The sequence below is a fragment of the Bufo gargarizans genome, chromosome 4 (genome assembly GCF_014858855.1).
Source record: "Bufo gargarizans isolate SCDJY-AF-19 chromosome 4, ASM1485885v1, whole genome shotgun sequence".
NCBI lineage: Eukaryota > Metazoa > Chordata > Amphibia > Anura > Bufonidae > Bufo > Bufo gargarizans.
In genome coordinates, this window is record NC_058083.1 from 226,207,861 (window position 1) to 226,223,560 (window position 15,700).

Here is a 15,700-nt window from a genome sequence, read left to right on the forward strand (position 1 = left end):
CACTGCGTGACCTAGTTGCCGGGGCTTCCCCCAACGGCTCATTAGTACCCGACTTGCACGGGGGGAGAGGGCTGCCTTGTGTGACCAAGAACTGCTTGCGGTGAAGTGGAGGGACAAGAGGGACGTTTACCTTCTGTCCACCATTCACGCAGACACGACTGTCCAAATTGAAAGGGCCACTGGTGTCATTGTGAAACCCCTCTCTGTCCACGACTATAACCTTCACATGGGAGGGGTGGACTTCAATAACATAGTACATAAGGCCGAAAAAAGACATTTGTCCATCCAGTTCGACCCGTCATCCTGCAAGTTGATCCAGAGGAAGGCAAAAAAAAACTGTGAGGTAGAAGCCAATTTTCCTCACTTTAGGGGAATAAAAATTCCTTCCCGACTCCAATCAGGCAATCAGAATAAATCCCTGGATCAACGATCTCTCTCTAGTAGCTATAGCCTGTAATATTATTACGCTCCAGAAATACATCCAGGCCCCTCTTGAATTCCTTTATTGTACTCACCATCACTACCTCCTCAGGCAGAGAGTTCCATAGTCTCACTGCTCTTACAGTAAAGAATCCTCTTCTATGTTTGTGTAGAAACCTTCTTTCCTCCAGACGCAGAGGATGTCCCCTCGTCACAGTCACCGTCCTGGGAATGAATAGATGATGGGATAGATCTCTGTACTGACCCCTGATATATTTATACATATTAATTAGATCTCCTCTCAGTCGTCTTTTTTTCTAAAGTGAATAACCCTAATTTTGATAATCTTTCAGGGTACTGTAGTTGCCCCATTCCAGTTATTACTTTAGTTGCCCTCCTCTGGACCCTCTCCAGCTCTGCTATGTCTGCCTTGTTTACAGGAGCCCAGAACTGTACACAGTACTCCATGTGTGGTCTGACTAGCGATTTGTAAAGTGGTAGGACTAAGTTCTCATCACGGGCATCTATGCCCCTTTTGATGCAACCCATTATCTTATTGGCCTTGGCAGCAGCTGCCTGACACTGTTTTTTGCAGCTTAGTTTGCTGTTTATTAAAATTCCTAGATCTTTTTCCAAGTCAGTGTTACTGAGTGTTTTACCATTTAATAAGTACGGGTGACTTGCATTATTCCTTCCCATGTGCATAACTTTACATTTGTCAGTGTTAAACCTCATCTGCCACTTATCTGCCCAAGCCTCCAGTCTATCCAGATCGCTCTGCAGTAGTATACTGTCCTCATCAGTGTTAATTACTTTACACAGTTTAGTGTCATCTGCGAAAATTGATATTTTACTATGCAAGCCTTCTACAAGATCATTAATAAATATATTGAAGAGAATAGGGCCCAATACTGACCCCTGAGGTACTCCACTAGTGACAGTGACCCAATCTGAGTATTTACCATTAATAACCACCCTCTTTTTTCTATCATTGAGCCAGTTACTTACCCACTTACAGATGTTTTCTCCCAGTCCGAGCATTCTCATTTTATATACTAACCTTTTATGTGGTACAGTGTCAAATGCTTTGGAGAAGTCCAGATACACGACATCCATTGATTCGCCGCTGTCAAGTCTAGGACTTACCTCCTCATAGAAACTGATTAAATTTGTTTGACATGATCAATCCCTCACAAAGCCATGCTGACAATGAGCAGATGTTGCCTCCCTATTTAGTTTCCCGATGCACCAGACACTGGTATAAGAAGGTGTCTGTATATTTGATTCAATTTGCTGTATATAATAGTTTTGTTTTCTACAGTAAGGCTGGGAGAACAGGATCCTTCCTAAAATTCCAGGAAGAGATCATTTCGGAAATCCTGTATGTAATGGATCTCCTAGCACCCCGACCGGGTACCTCCGTCGATAGATGCTCCTAGTGCTTCCCGAGGTCTCCAAGCACTCCACTTGACACCGTAAGCGCTGCAGACCCCACGAACCTCCGAAGCTTGGTTGAGGCCTCACCGTCTCCTACCCACCCTGGACCTACGACAAGGCTCCAGGCTCCAGTGGGTGAACCTTTCCTACAGCCAGAGAGCAGGAACAGCTCTTACAAGAACTAGTAGTTATGCCAGGGGAGTATAGCAAATCTTCAGCGTATAGCAGTCCCCCCAGTGTTGATCAGTTACCCAAACACTAGCCTCAACATGATGAAGGATAAAACAGGCACTCTTTATTGAGGGCTACCTGCCCGTATTTATGCAGGTCCCCATCTGGTGGACACTCCCCTATGGAGACCAGATGGAAGACTGTGACACAGGACAGATATGCAGCAATTCAGGATACACAGACCCAATACATCCCCACAATGCATCATGGTTAACTCCTCTCTGCCCTGGAGACACCCGAGGAGTAATTCAGTTATCTCTCAGGACAAAGGGAAATCGCCAATACACATGTGGGGACAACAGGACAGAAATCACCATTTAAACATACAATGTCACAACTCTTACAGTAAACACAGACATTTAACATATCTCCAGATAGCTCAAGTCTGAGTGCATATTATTAGGTGAATGGCACTCAGACTACACGAATACAATAAAATTAGCTATCTGGGTACCCTCACATAACATACAATACAATTCCAAAGACAGATTTAAGCTGTGTGGCCGGTCTGTTTTCTCCTTTAAAGTTAGTATGGGCCATAATCCTGAAGCAAGAGGCTGGTAGCCAGGCCCCTCCAAAACCCAGTGGCGAGGTTGGTTTCGCCACACTGTATCCAGGAGGGTCCGTGCCCCAAGTCCCTGATGTAGTGAGCCGGCTACATGGCAGACACTTCCCGTCTGTCTATACTGGTACCCCAACTCAACGTTCCCCAAGAAAAAGATGTGTCTGTAGCAGGGGTGGAATAAGGCGTGACACCACCTTTTTTTGTCCTGACTGTCCTAACCAGCCTACCCTATGCATAGGGGAGTATTTCTGCAAGTTCCACACACAGGTACACTATTAGTTATAGGGATTGCGTGACACAGGACAGGCACACAGGTGTCTTAGGGCCCTTTCACACAGAGCTGCCACAAACCTCTCCTTTCACCTGGGACAAAGTGCATAATGTACTTCGCCACATCTCTGGGCGATTTGCTCTTTGCACATTGTCCCATGGGGAAGGAGAGGTTTGTCCTCTAAAGGTAAAAAAAAAAAAAAAAATCACAGGTAAGCAAAAAAGTTATTGTTCTGTTTCAAAAGTTTATAAAGTTAATGTTCAGTTCAAATGCTATATAAAGTTAATGTGTCACCACCAGACATCTGAGAAGCTTGAGGTTCTTTGGTTTTGTCATCTCGTTAGCCTCTCTCAGCTGTCATGTAGTTGCACTGATTTCATCCCTTTAAATCCCTTCCCATACTGCATCACTTTGCGGTTTATACAACTTCCTGGAGTGTGTGCATGCTGGATGCTACTACTGAGTCTTCTACAGATACATTTTGTTCATTCATTTGTGTTTTCCTGTTTGCTGGATCCCAGGTGACCCTGACTCCCTCCGTATCAAGTGTAGGGAGCCGGTGGTCGTGTCCCCTCACTATTATAGGGTGGTCAGGTGTTATACAGTTGAGGAACGAGGATATGCGATCATCTACCATTGAGATTTTTGCATAGGCTGAGCAGTTAGGGAGAGAGCCAGGTCTGTTGCAGGGCTTTCCCTTTGGTTCCTTAGTTTTGGATCCAGTCAGTCGGATCTTCATTTTGTGTCTTCTAGTTTTCTGTACACCTTCCGTGACATTATAAACCGCCCAAAACCGCCTCAAGCATGGATCCGGTTTCACTTTTGACTGAACACATGCAGGGTCTTTCATTGGAGGTAGCAGATCTCCGTAAAACTGTTTCTCAGTTTCAGGTGACCGGTTCAGCTTGCGTTCATGGAGTTTGATATGAGCCTAAGATCTCGCTCCCGGATACGTTCTCCGGGGGTAGTGAGAATTTTGTTCGTTTTAGAGAGGCTTGCAAACTCCATTTTCGCCTACTTCCCCATTCCTCTGGTGATGAGGAGCAGAGAGTGGGGATCATCATCTCGCTGCTCAGGGATAACGCTCAGTCTTGGGCCTTTTTGCTGCCGGTGGGGGCATGGCCCCTCCGTTCATTGGATGAATTTTTTTTAGCCCTGGTCAGATATATGATGATCCGGATCGTATTGCTCTGGCTGAGTCTAGACTACGTCTTTTATGCCAGGGTAAACAGTCCGCAGAGATATACTGTTCAGAATTTCGGAGATGGGCAGCTGATACTGGTTGGAAAGATGCTGCACTCCGAAGTCATTTTTGCCATGGTTTTTCAGAGGGATTGAAAGATGCATTTGCCTTTCATGAGAGACCTACCTTGGACACTGCCAGTTTGTTTCCAGATTCTGGAAGGCTTTCTGTTCTCGCTTGGGGGTTCGGTTGTCATTCTCTTCTGCTTTCCACCCGCAGTCAAATGGCCAGACGGAGCGCGTCAATCTGAATCTGGAGACATATCTGCGCTGTTTTGTGGAGGAGAATCAGGAGGATTGGTGTTCTTTTTTGTCCCTTGCTGAGTTTGCTTTAAATAACCGTCTCAGGAGTCCTTTGATAAGTCACAATTTTTTTGGTGCATATGGGTTTCATCCGCAGTTTGGGACATTCTCTGGAGAGGGGTCTTCTGGTTTACCTGATGAGGACAGATTCTCCTCGTCTTTGTCATCTATTTGGCAAAAGATTCAGGATAATCTAAAGAGCAGGAGTGTGAGATATAAGCGTGTGGCGGATAAGAGACGTATTCATGGTCCGGACCTGAATGTTGGTGATCTGGTGTGGTTGTCTACTAAGAATATCAAACTGAAGGTTCCCTCCTGGAAGTTGGGTCCTAAGTTTATTGGGCCTTACAAAATCTTGTCCGTCATCAATCCTGTTGCCTACCGTCTTGATCTTCCTCAGACTTGGAAGATCCATAATGTTTTTCATAAGTCCTTATTAAAACCTTATGTCCAACCCATTGTACCCTCGTCTTTGCCTCCTCCTCCGATTGTGGTTGATGGTAATCTTGAATTTCAGGTCTCTAGGATTGTGCATTCTCGTGTTGTCCGCGGTTCTCTCCAGTACCTCGTTTATTGGGAGGGTTATGGTCCTGAGGAGAGGATGTGGATCCCAGTGACGGACATTAAGGCCACTCGTCTGATCAGGGCTTTTCATAGGTCCCATCCTGAGAAGGTGGGCTCTGAGTGTCCGGAGTCCACTCGTAGAAAGAGGGGTACTGTCACCACCAGACATCTGAGAAGCTCTGACAGACGTTCTTCAGAACCTGCTGCTTGAGGTTCTTTTGTTTTGCTTTGGTTTTGTCATCTCGTTAGCCTCTCTCAGCTGTCATGTAGTTGCACTGATTTCTTCCCTTTAAATCCCCTCCCATACTACATCACTTTGCGGTTTATACAACTTCCTGGAGTGTGTGCATGCTGGATGCTACTACTGAGTCTTCTACAGATAAGTTTTGGTAATTTGTGTTTTCCTGTTTGCTGGATCCCAGGTGACCCTGACTCCCTCCGTATCAAGTGTAGGGAGCCGGTGGTCGTGTCCCCTCACTATTATAGGGTGTTCAGGTGTTATACAGTCGAGGAACGAGGATATGCGATCATCTACCATTGAGATTTTTGCATAGGCTGAGCAGTTAGGGAGAGAGCCAGGTCTGTTGCAGGGCTTTCCCTTTGGTTCCTTAGTTTTGGATCCAGTCAGTCGGATCTTCATTTTGTGTCTTCTAGTTTTCTGTACACCTTCCGTGACATAATGTTAATACATTTATTGCGTTGCGGCCTGTTTTTTTTTTTTTTTACCTTCTAGGTGGACCAAGCGATTAAGCATCTGCAGCACTGATGTCAGATTACACAAAAGTCGGTGTATGCGGCGCTGCAAGACGAGATTTCTCCTCTGCAGTCAAAAAGATACGTTTGCCGAGGCTTATGAGCTGAGGGGCTGTGTTCATATGCTTTGGCAAACATTTTTTATAAAAAAAAAAATCCCGGCAATGATTTATTCATCCACATCGATTGATGTGAATGGAGAAATCGGGTTTGCCAGGGCATACGAGCTGAGTGGGTTTGGATGTTGGGCGGAGCTCCTATGTCCTGGTAGACGCCTTTCCCCTCCTTTTTTTTTTTGGCAGAGATTTTTTCATCCACATTGATCGATGCAAATGAAGAAATCTGTGCCGTTCATTTTTTCTTTCAGCCTAGAGGCTGAACGGAAAAAATATATATCATTACCCGTATGCTCAATATAAGGAGAATAGCAGAAACTCCTAATGCTGGCCATACATGTAATGATTGTGGAGACCCTCAAATGCCAGGGCAGTACAAACACCCCACAAATGACCCCATTTTGGAAAGAAGACACCCCAAGGTATTCGCTGAGGGGCATATTGAGTCCATGAAATATTTAAATTTTTGTCCCAAGTTAGCGGAAAGGGAGATTTTATGAGAAAAAACTGAAAAAAATCAATTTCCGCTAACTTGTGCCAACAAAAAAAAAAATCTTCTATGAACTCGCCATGCCCCTCATGGAATACCTTGGGGTGTCTTCTTTCCAAAATGGGGTCACATGTGTGGTATTTATACTGCCCTGGCATTTTAGGGGCCCTAAAGCGTGAGAAGAAGTCTGGAATCCAAATGTCAAAAAATGCCCTCCTAAAAGGAATTTGGGCCCCTTTGCCCACCTAGGCTGCAAAAAAGTGTCACACATGTGGTATCGCCGTACTCAGGAGAAGTTGGGCAATGTGTTTTGGGGTGTGTTTTTACATATACCCATGCTGGGTGAGAGAAATTTCTTTCTAAAAGACAACTTTTCCCATTTTTTTATACAAAGTTGTCATTTGACAGAGATATTTATTTCACCCAGCATGGGCATATGTTAAAAGACACCCCAAAACACATTGCCCAACTTCTCCTGAGTACGGCGATACCTCATGTGTGATACTTTTTTGCAGCCTAGGTGGGCAAATGGGCCCAAATTCCAAAGAGCACCTTTAGGATTTCACAGGGCATTTTTTACACATTTTGATTTCAAACTACTTCTCATGCATTAGGGCCCCTAAAATGCCAGGGCAGTATAACTACCCCACAAGTGACCCCATTTTGGAAAGAAGACACCCCAAGGTATTTCGCGATGGGCATAGTGAGTTCATGGAAGTTTTTATTTTTTGTCACAAGTTAGTGGAATATGAGACTTTGTTAGGAAAAAAAAATACATAATTTTCCGCTAACTTGTGCCAAAAAAAAAAAATTCTAGGAACTCGCCATGTCCCTCACGGAATACCTTGGGGTGTCTTCTTTCCAAAATGGGGTCACTTGTGGGGTAGTTATACTGCCCTGGCATTTTAGGGGCCCTAATGCGTGAGAAGTAGTTTGAAATCAAAATGTGTAAAAAAATGCCCTGTGAAATCCTAAAGGTGCTTTTTGGAATTTTGACCCCTTTGCCCACCTATGCTGCAAAAATGTGTCACACATGTGGTATCACCGTACTCAGGAGAAGTTGGGCAATGTGTTTTGGGGTGTCTTTTTACATATGCCCATGCTTGGTGAGATAAATATCTCTGTCAAATGACAACTTTGTATAAAAAAAATGGGAAAAATTGTCTTTTAGAGACATATTTCTCTCACCCAGCATGGGTATATGTAAAAAGACACCCCAAAACACATCGCCCAACTTCTCCTGAGTACGGCGATACCACATGTGTGACACTTTTTTGCAGCCTAGGTGTGCAAAGGGGCACACATTCCAAAGAGCACCTTTAGGATTTCACAGGGCATTTTTTACACATTTTGATTTCAAACTACTTCTCACGCATTAGGGCCCCTAAAATGCCAGGGCAGTATAACTACCCCACAAGTGACCCCATTTTAGAAAGAAGACACCCCAAGGTATTTCGTGATGGGCATAGTGAGTTCATGGAAGTTTTTATTTTTTGTCACAAGTTAGTGGAATATGAGACTTTCCACAATGGGCTCACTTGTGGGGTATTTATACTATCCTGTTATTCTAGCACCTCAAGAAACATGACAGGTGCTCAGAAAGTCAGAGCTGCTTCAAAATGCGGAAATTCACATTTTTGTACCATAGTTTGTAAACGCTATAACTTTTGCGCAAACCAATAAATATACACTTATTGCATTTTTTTTTATCAAAGACATGTAGAACAATAAATTTAGAGAAAACATTATATAGAAATGTAGTTTTATTTGAAAAATTTTACAACCGAAAGTGAAAAATGTCATTTTTTTGCAAACATTTCGGTCAATTTCTTTTAATAACAAAAAAAGTTAAAATGTCAGCAGCAATGAAATACCACCAAATGAAAGCTCTATTAGTGAGAAGAAAAGGAGGTAAAATTAATTTGGGTGGTAAGTTGCATGACCGAGCAATAAACCGTTAAAGTTGTGGAATGCCGATTTGTAAAAAAGGGCCTGGCCACTAGGGGGTATAAACCTGTGGTCCTTAAGTGGTTAAGGTGAAAATTAGCCCGGTCCCTAAGGGGTTAAAGCTACAATTATTCTTTGCTACAAAGGGACTTAAATCTCACTCCACTCATGCCATTTTGGCATCTTGGGCAGAAGGGCCTCGCCGTCTATTGAGAAAATCTGCAGGGTGGCTACCTGGGCTTGCCCACTGACTTTCTTCAAACCATTATAAATTGGATGTAACCTCCAACCAGAATTTATCCTTTGGCTCTAAGGTCCTGTCAGCAGTTGTCCCTCCCTAAAAGTTTAATTTCTCTGTTATATCTCCTATTAGTGCCATTGTGGTGGCACCGGGGAAAAAGAGCAAATTACTCTTATCTGGTAATTGGGTTTTCCAATAGAGTCCACAGTGGCACTGGGATTCCCTCCCTAATCATATTGTTTTGTTAATGTCTTAATTTTCATATTTAATACAAGTATATTTTGCTTCACTCTCTTGTTCTTTGTCATTAACTGAAGCAGTTAATCTTGGCTTCCACGTTGTTATCTGTCCTAGGGAGGTGGAAACTCCTCTCCTGTTAGTGCCATTGAGAAGGCAATTGTATAAACCAATTACCAGATAAGAGTAATTTGCTTTTTTTTTTTACCCCACAAAGAATTTTCTTTCTTGCTTTCCAATACAAGACATGGTACATTAAACGGTGCCATTAACAATGCAAATTGTCCCTCAAAAAATAAGCCCTCCTATGGCTATGTAGAAGGAAAATGTAAAAAGATATGGCTATTGGAATGTGGGGAGGAAAAATGAAGAATGCAAATACGAAATTGGGTCCAGTCCTTGAGGGGTTAACTAGGACAGAAATTTCCAGACTAACCTGATTAGTTTATATGAAGCAGTCAATAGAAAACTCATTGATGCTTAATAAGTGATATAAGGTCTATAGGTTTAGAAAGTATAGTTTCTGGTTGGTTTGAAATAATTATATCCAGAGACTTGTGGTCAGTGATTCCTACTCTGAATGGTCCACAGATATAAGTGGATACCCCAGAGTTCGGTGCTGGGTCCACTACTATTTAATTTATGACTGATATACAGGGTAGGATAAATAGCACGTGCTGTCCATTCGAGATGTCTATAAATTTCAAGCTGACTTGGATAGTGTTTGGGCTTTCACTTGGCAAATGAGATGTGGATACATTTATAGTTCTGCATCTGGATACATGCAGCATATGCTCTAGGGCAGTGGTGGCGAACCAGAGGCGGCACTCAGAGCCCTCTATGGGCACCCGCCTCCTTGAAAAATTCTATAGTGTACCAATATGCCAACTTTTCCTTCCATTCATCAGATCAGTCCATAGAAAGGATTCCCTGGAGCTGGAAAAAGTACAAGGAAGAGCAACTAACCTGATAAGGGGAAGAGGACCTTAGTTATGAAAAAAGATCAAAACTATTAAAGGAGTCATCTTGGAGAGATAATGATGACTTATCCTCAGTATCCATATTCATTGGGTTTGCGTATTACTACTCTGGAATGCCTACGCTGGTGCTATTTTTTCTATGTGACCATTTTTTACTTTCTGGTACTTTTGTGGCATTGGGCATCAACATCACCATCACTTTCCCCTTCTGGCTGAGCATTTATACCATCTCTGGCCACCTTGTGCGCTCCTCTGATAACCATATTCTCCTCTTCAGGCAGAGTTGGCGGTAGATAGTCTCTAATGAGTCTACACACTTTCAATGTTTCTGGCGTCGGCATTGCTTCTACCTATCAACATGGTATTTTTTTGTTCAGCCTACTGTTAGGTCTGCCTGCTCCCGGCAGTTTTTTTCTGTGCAGCATCAGACAGCTTTTCTCCTCTCTTGTTAGAGTGCAACAACAAGCCTCTGCTGCTCTGGATCCTTCTGCTAACCACATTGCCATTCTCCTTAGGGAGTTTTTATTTTTTAGCAGAAGTGTGTGCTGCTGTTTTTATCTTTAGATATGTTTCTATGAGTGTACTCATAGTGACATCTCTAGATATTCTTGGTGAGCGTATGTGATCTCTCTCACGTGTTCTAGGTTGTTCTCTTTTCACAGTGCTGTTGCTCGATCTCTGCCCTGTTTCCTCAACTTGTCTAACGCCAGTCATGATATTGTCCTGGGTACAGCATCTCTCACCATCTTCCTTTTGTCCAGTGACTGGGTTAGGTTTGTCTTTTGGCTGCAAGACTGGGATGTTATTAATCCCCGAGGGCTCTGTTTTTCCTACCAGACTACTCCCCATTTGCTTGTGGTTTTTAGGAAGGTACAGCTGATATATTCCCATTGTGGCTTTTCATCTCCCTTTGCTGTCACTTATCTCTCTCTTGATGAGTGACTATGTTCCATCATTTTATCCTGTTCTCGTGCTGGATCTTTCACAAGGGAGTTGCTACTCTCTATTTTTCTCTTGCGTATCAGCCCGTAGATGTTTTATAATCTAACTGGGAGGACACTCCAGGACTGGTCCACTGCAATTTGCCTAGTTGATTACTTCCAGATAACTACATTTTTGCTATGTTGAAATATCTGTTCCTGGTACTTACATATTTGGTAATATTTTGTCTAGGTCCACCTGTCGCTAGGTTTGGAGGGTCTCATACATACACAGATTCTACAGACCTATTTCTGTATGGTAGATCTCCCTCAGTTTTTCACGGGGCCTATTGTCACACAAAACATCCTGGATTTGCAGTCCAGACTTCAACAGTAGTTCTGTGGTACTCGAAATCCAGGTGTACCTTCTGGTCATCATTTTCAGTTGTCAAAAATGCTTCTCCTTGTGGATGTTCTGTGCTGCTATCCACATCTTCTGAAGTCTCACAAGGTTCTTTAACTGGGCTTTCCTCTTTTCTGCCCACCCTAAAACACTGCCTGTTCAGTGCTCTCCCCCTCTCACTCTCTCTCTCTCTCTCTCTCTCTCTGATTGGCCTTCCTGTTACATGCTCTTACTGTCCTAGTCAGGGTTTCCTGTAAATCCTTCCCCCTCATTTCCGTGCGGGTCCTTATGGCCAGCCTGGTCTTTTGTATTGCTCTTGAATGTCTTATGGTCTTCTGTGTCTCCCAATGATACGAGCGAGAAAATAGGATTTTTTGTGCTTACCTGTAAAATCCATTTCTCGACGAGTTAATTGTGGGACACAGCTCCCACCCAGTAGGTACATTGGTGGTTCTTCTTGATGGGTCCCACCTGTTCTTGGTTATGACCCATCTCCAGCTCTCTTCTTACTATTGCTTTCTGTTGGCTTCTCCTTGCTGCTCCTACTGCTTTCGTACAAAATGATTACCTCAGTGTATGCAAGAGGGGTATAGCTGAAAGGAGGAGCTAACACATTTCAGCTTAATGTCACCTGCTAGTGTCAACAGCTATGTACATGGTCTTCTGTGTCCCCCAATGATTTCAGCAAGAAAAGGATTTTACAGGTAAGCAAAAAAAATCCAATTTTTCATGGATAATTTAAAATTTATTCAATCTAATGAAAAGATGTCTAAGGAGGGACACAATTACTCTTTCCTTCTCTCTATACAATATATATATATATATCGGGATAAGGGATCGTCTCTTATCCAGGGGTCATTCTCACAGACTTCGCTACGGACACCAGATTGAAGTCCAAACAATGCTTTATTTTCAAACACATCAGCACAAAACAGCAACCAAAACATAAATCAAAAACATAAATCCTCAGCCGTCTGGTCACTGACTAAACCATCTTGCCCTCTCTATCGGGATCTGGGTCTACAACCCAGCTCCCCAAAACACATCACCAGTGCTTACCCCACACACAGGGTTAGAGGGTCCCAGCTCCCACAGGCCTCGACATAGCCACACCCAAGTCTAGCAACAGGATTAAATAGCATCCCTAGACATGGACATATTCCAAAATCCTGGATTGGAGCATGGGGAACAGGCACCCACCCAACACATTTCCTGTTCCCAGTAAAAGCCCGCCCCGGACTAACTGGAGCCAGCTAAGCTAACTTTCTTGGTGTCAACCAACTAACTTAGTGGCCACCTATATTTAGGGCCTTTACTCCACCAAGGCCGGGCCCCTTGGTGACACGCTCCTGGTGCAGCAACACCCCTTTTTCATGCTTCCCCAGGACTTTACTGCACCCATCACTATTCACATTGCTACATATCACCCCACCCTGTGTTCAACCCTGTGGAGGTGAACACATGTACCAAATGGATGCTTGTGATATGGCATCCGCATTAACCTGCCATCTTCCAGCTCAACATTCCCCTCTGGAAGATGTGGTCAGCATCACAGGCTTCCCTTTATTCTGCCAGACCCAGGCCAGAAGAGCTCGGTTTGTCATAAACACTGCCTTCCTACCTAGTAGAAACTGTCTAAAGGCCTTCTGTGCCTAACTAATGGGCAGACACTCTTTTTCTACTGTTTTCTGAGTGACCATAACATGCTCTCGCACTCTTTGATTCTTGCTCTTATGCTTAGGCCTTTTCTTGTACTGCTGCAGCTCTTGACTGGACTGTTCGCATAGTTGTTCCCATTCATGATCGTGTTCAGACCCTTTCTGCTTGGCTTTGCGGCTCTCCTTCAGCAGAGCACGCTTGCCCTCCCTCGCTTCTTTTTCAGCAGTGGTTTCTTCAGCATTGGCCTCAGTTTCAGAGTCTTCCCACTTCGGCAGACCTCTCTTCAGCCTTATCCTTGGTCTCTGGAACATCCGAGGATTTCTCCCACTTCAAGACCTCGGCCTTAGCTTCTTCGGCCTCTGTTTCTCCATTCACTTTATTAGCCTTCTCATCCTCCACGGACATTGCATCATATCTTTGCCTTCTTAACTCCTCCTCTTTCTCATCAAGGTTGGAGCTCTTGGGGACATCGGGATCTTCACCAGACTTGTCCTCTTCTGGCAATCCCTCTAAAGGTTCACCCAGGATTTTGTTCCCCATTTGTTTAGGCTCTAGGAGAGCCATCTCACAGTAGTAGACACCATCTGCATACGGGTCGTTTGTCTCCTGGTATTTCTTCTCCAGCAGACTTCTGGCTTCCTGGAAGGCACTGACGGCAGAGGGAACATCTTTTATGACCAGGTCCTGGCTACTCATTGCTACGAGTCTCTTGGCTTCTGTATCCACATAAGCCCCATCAACTGGTTCAGCAGATACATCTTCCATCTTCTCTGCCTTGGCCGGCACCCTAACGCTACCATCTCCAGACCCATTTTTAACAGGCTCTGACATAGACTTCTTCAACTCATAGACGTTCTTCCCGACATCATCTTTTCAGCTCATGAGATCTTCCATCTCTGTTCTGAGTTGCTTGTTCAGCCTCTCACATTCACCTCGCTCCTCAAGCACTTCTTCAAGGGATCGAGCCACGGAGAGGGCCTCCTGTTCCAGATGCTCTTCACTCTGCTCTGCTGCAGCTGATGTAGGAGTATCACCATTCTCTTTTGGACACCCTGTGGGGGTTCCACCCAGGGTCCCTTTAAGCACTTTCTTTGTGTCTACTGCAGTCTTCTTCAATGACTCTGTGAAGACAGCTAGTCCCTTCTCTATCATATCTAGGGACCGTGTGGAGAGAGAGAAATTTTCATGATTGCAGCTGTACTGACGTGTCAGGTCATCTACCCCTGCCTGGGCATGGGTCTCGGACTACTAGGCTGCCGTCTCCCCACTCAGCTCTCGTCACATCAGGTATAACTGTCGTCTGGTCGCTACTAGAGTTGAGCGGACACCTGGATGTTCGGGTTCGGCCGAACTTGAAGAAAAGGTCAGGTTCTGGACCCGAAGCCCATTGAAGTCAATGGGGACCCAAACTTTTGGCCACTAAAATGGCTCTAAAATAGCCTGGAAAGAGCTAAAGGGCTGCAAAAGGCAGCAAAATGTGCTTAAGAGCATGGCAAATGCTCTGCAAACAAATGTGGATAGGGAAATGAATAAAAAAAAACATAAAGGACCTTAAAAAAGAAAAAAATTAGGAATGATGTAGGAGGAAGAGGTTGAGGAGGCGGTGAATGGGTGGATGTGGAGGTGTAGGCTCACATGGCGGTCTAGGTGGAGGCGGCGGCGAAGGTGGAATAGGTAGCCAACACAGATGTGTGTTATTTAGCATTTTTACATAGGGGTATCCCCCAAAATATTGGGACATATAAAAATAAAAAAAAAGTGCACTTGAGTACAAGGATGGATGGTTGAGGCTGTTAGAGCTGTCTATTCTGCACAAGGTACAGACAAGTCTTGTGGGATCCAGTCCTGGTTCATTTTAATGAACGTGAGCTAGTCCACGTTGGCTGTGGACAGGCGGCTGCGTCTGTCTGTAATGACGCCTCCTGCCGTGCTAAATACACGTTCAGAGAGCACACTGGCTGCAGGGCAGGCCAGCACCTCCAAGGCATACAGGGCAAGCTTTGGCCATGTGGACAATTTGGAGACCCAGAAGTTGAATGGGGCAGAACCATCAGTCAGTACGTGTAGGCATGTGCACAGGTACTGTTCCACCATGTTGTTCAAATGCTGCCTCCTGCTAACACGCTCCATATCAGCAGTTGGGGCCAGTTGTTGCGGCGAGGTGACAAAGCTTTCCCACATGTCGGCCATGCTAACCCTGCCTTCTGAGGTGCTGGCACTGACACAGCTGCGTTGGTGACCTCTTCCTCCTCCACTGCCTTCGCCTTGTGCTTCCATTTGTCCCGCAGCGTCAGTCGGGAATGCGCTCAGGAGCGCGTCTACCAGCGTGCGCCTGTAGTCGCGCATCTTCCGATCACGCTCCAGTGAGGGAATTAAGTATGGCACATTGTCGTTGTAACGGGGATCCAGCAGGGTGGCCACCCAGTAGTTAGCACACGTTGAAATGTGGGCAACTCTGCTGTTGTTGCGCAGGCACTGCAGCATGTAGTTGCTCATGTGTGCCAGGCTGCCCATAGGTAAGGACAAGCTGTCCTCTGTGGGAGGCGTATCGTCTGCGTCCCCCTTATCCCCCCAGCCACGCACCAGTGATGGGCCCGAGCTGCGTTGGGTGCCACCCCACTGTGAACATGCTTTATCCTCATCCTCCTCCTCCAGTAGTGGGCCCTGGCTGGCCAAATTTGTACCTGGCCTCTGCTGTTGCAAAAAAACTCCCTCTGAGCCACTTCTAAAAGACTGGCCTGAAAGTGTTAGAAATGACCCCTCTTCCTCCTCGTCCTGGGCCACATCCTCTTCCATCATCAGTGTTTTCTAAAGGAGACATAGAAGTGGTATTGTCACGCTGTTAACGGCGTCATAGCCACTGGGCATGTTGGTGGCGTACTCAAAACAGCACAACAGGGCACACAGGTCTCGCATGCAGG

The 15,700-nt window shown here is 44.9% G+C and overlaps 1 protein-coding gene across 1 annotated transcript; it reads right to left on the reverse strand.

Annotated features, from left to right (window-relative positions):
* Positions 1–13,031: 13,031 nt before the first annotated feature.
* Positions 13,032–13,529, reverse strand: LOC122935334 (histone-binding protein N1/N2-like; the record flags this gene model as incomplete). The annotated part of the gene is made up of 1 exon (XM_044291100.1): positions 13,032–13,529. A coding segment is annotated over one exon (498 nt), but the record flags the coding sequence as incomplete, so codon positions are not given.
* Between the last annotated feature and the right edge of the window lie 2,171 nt (positions 13,530–15,700).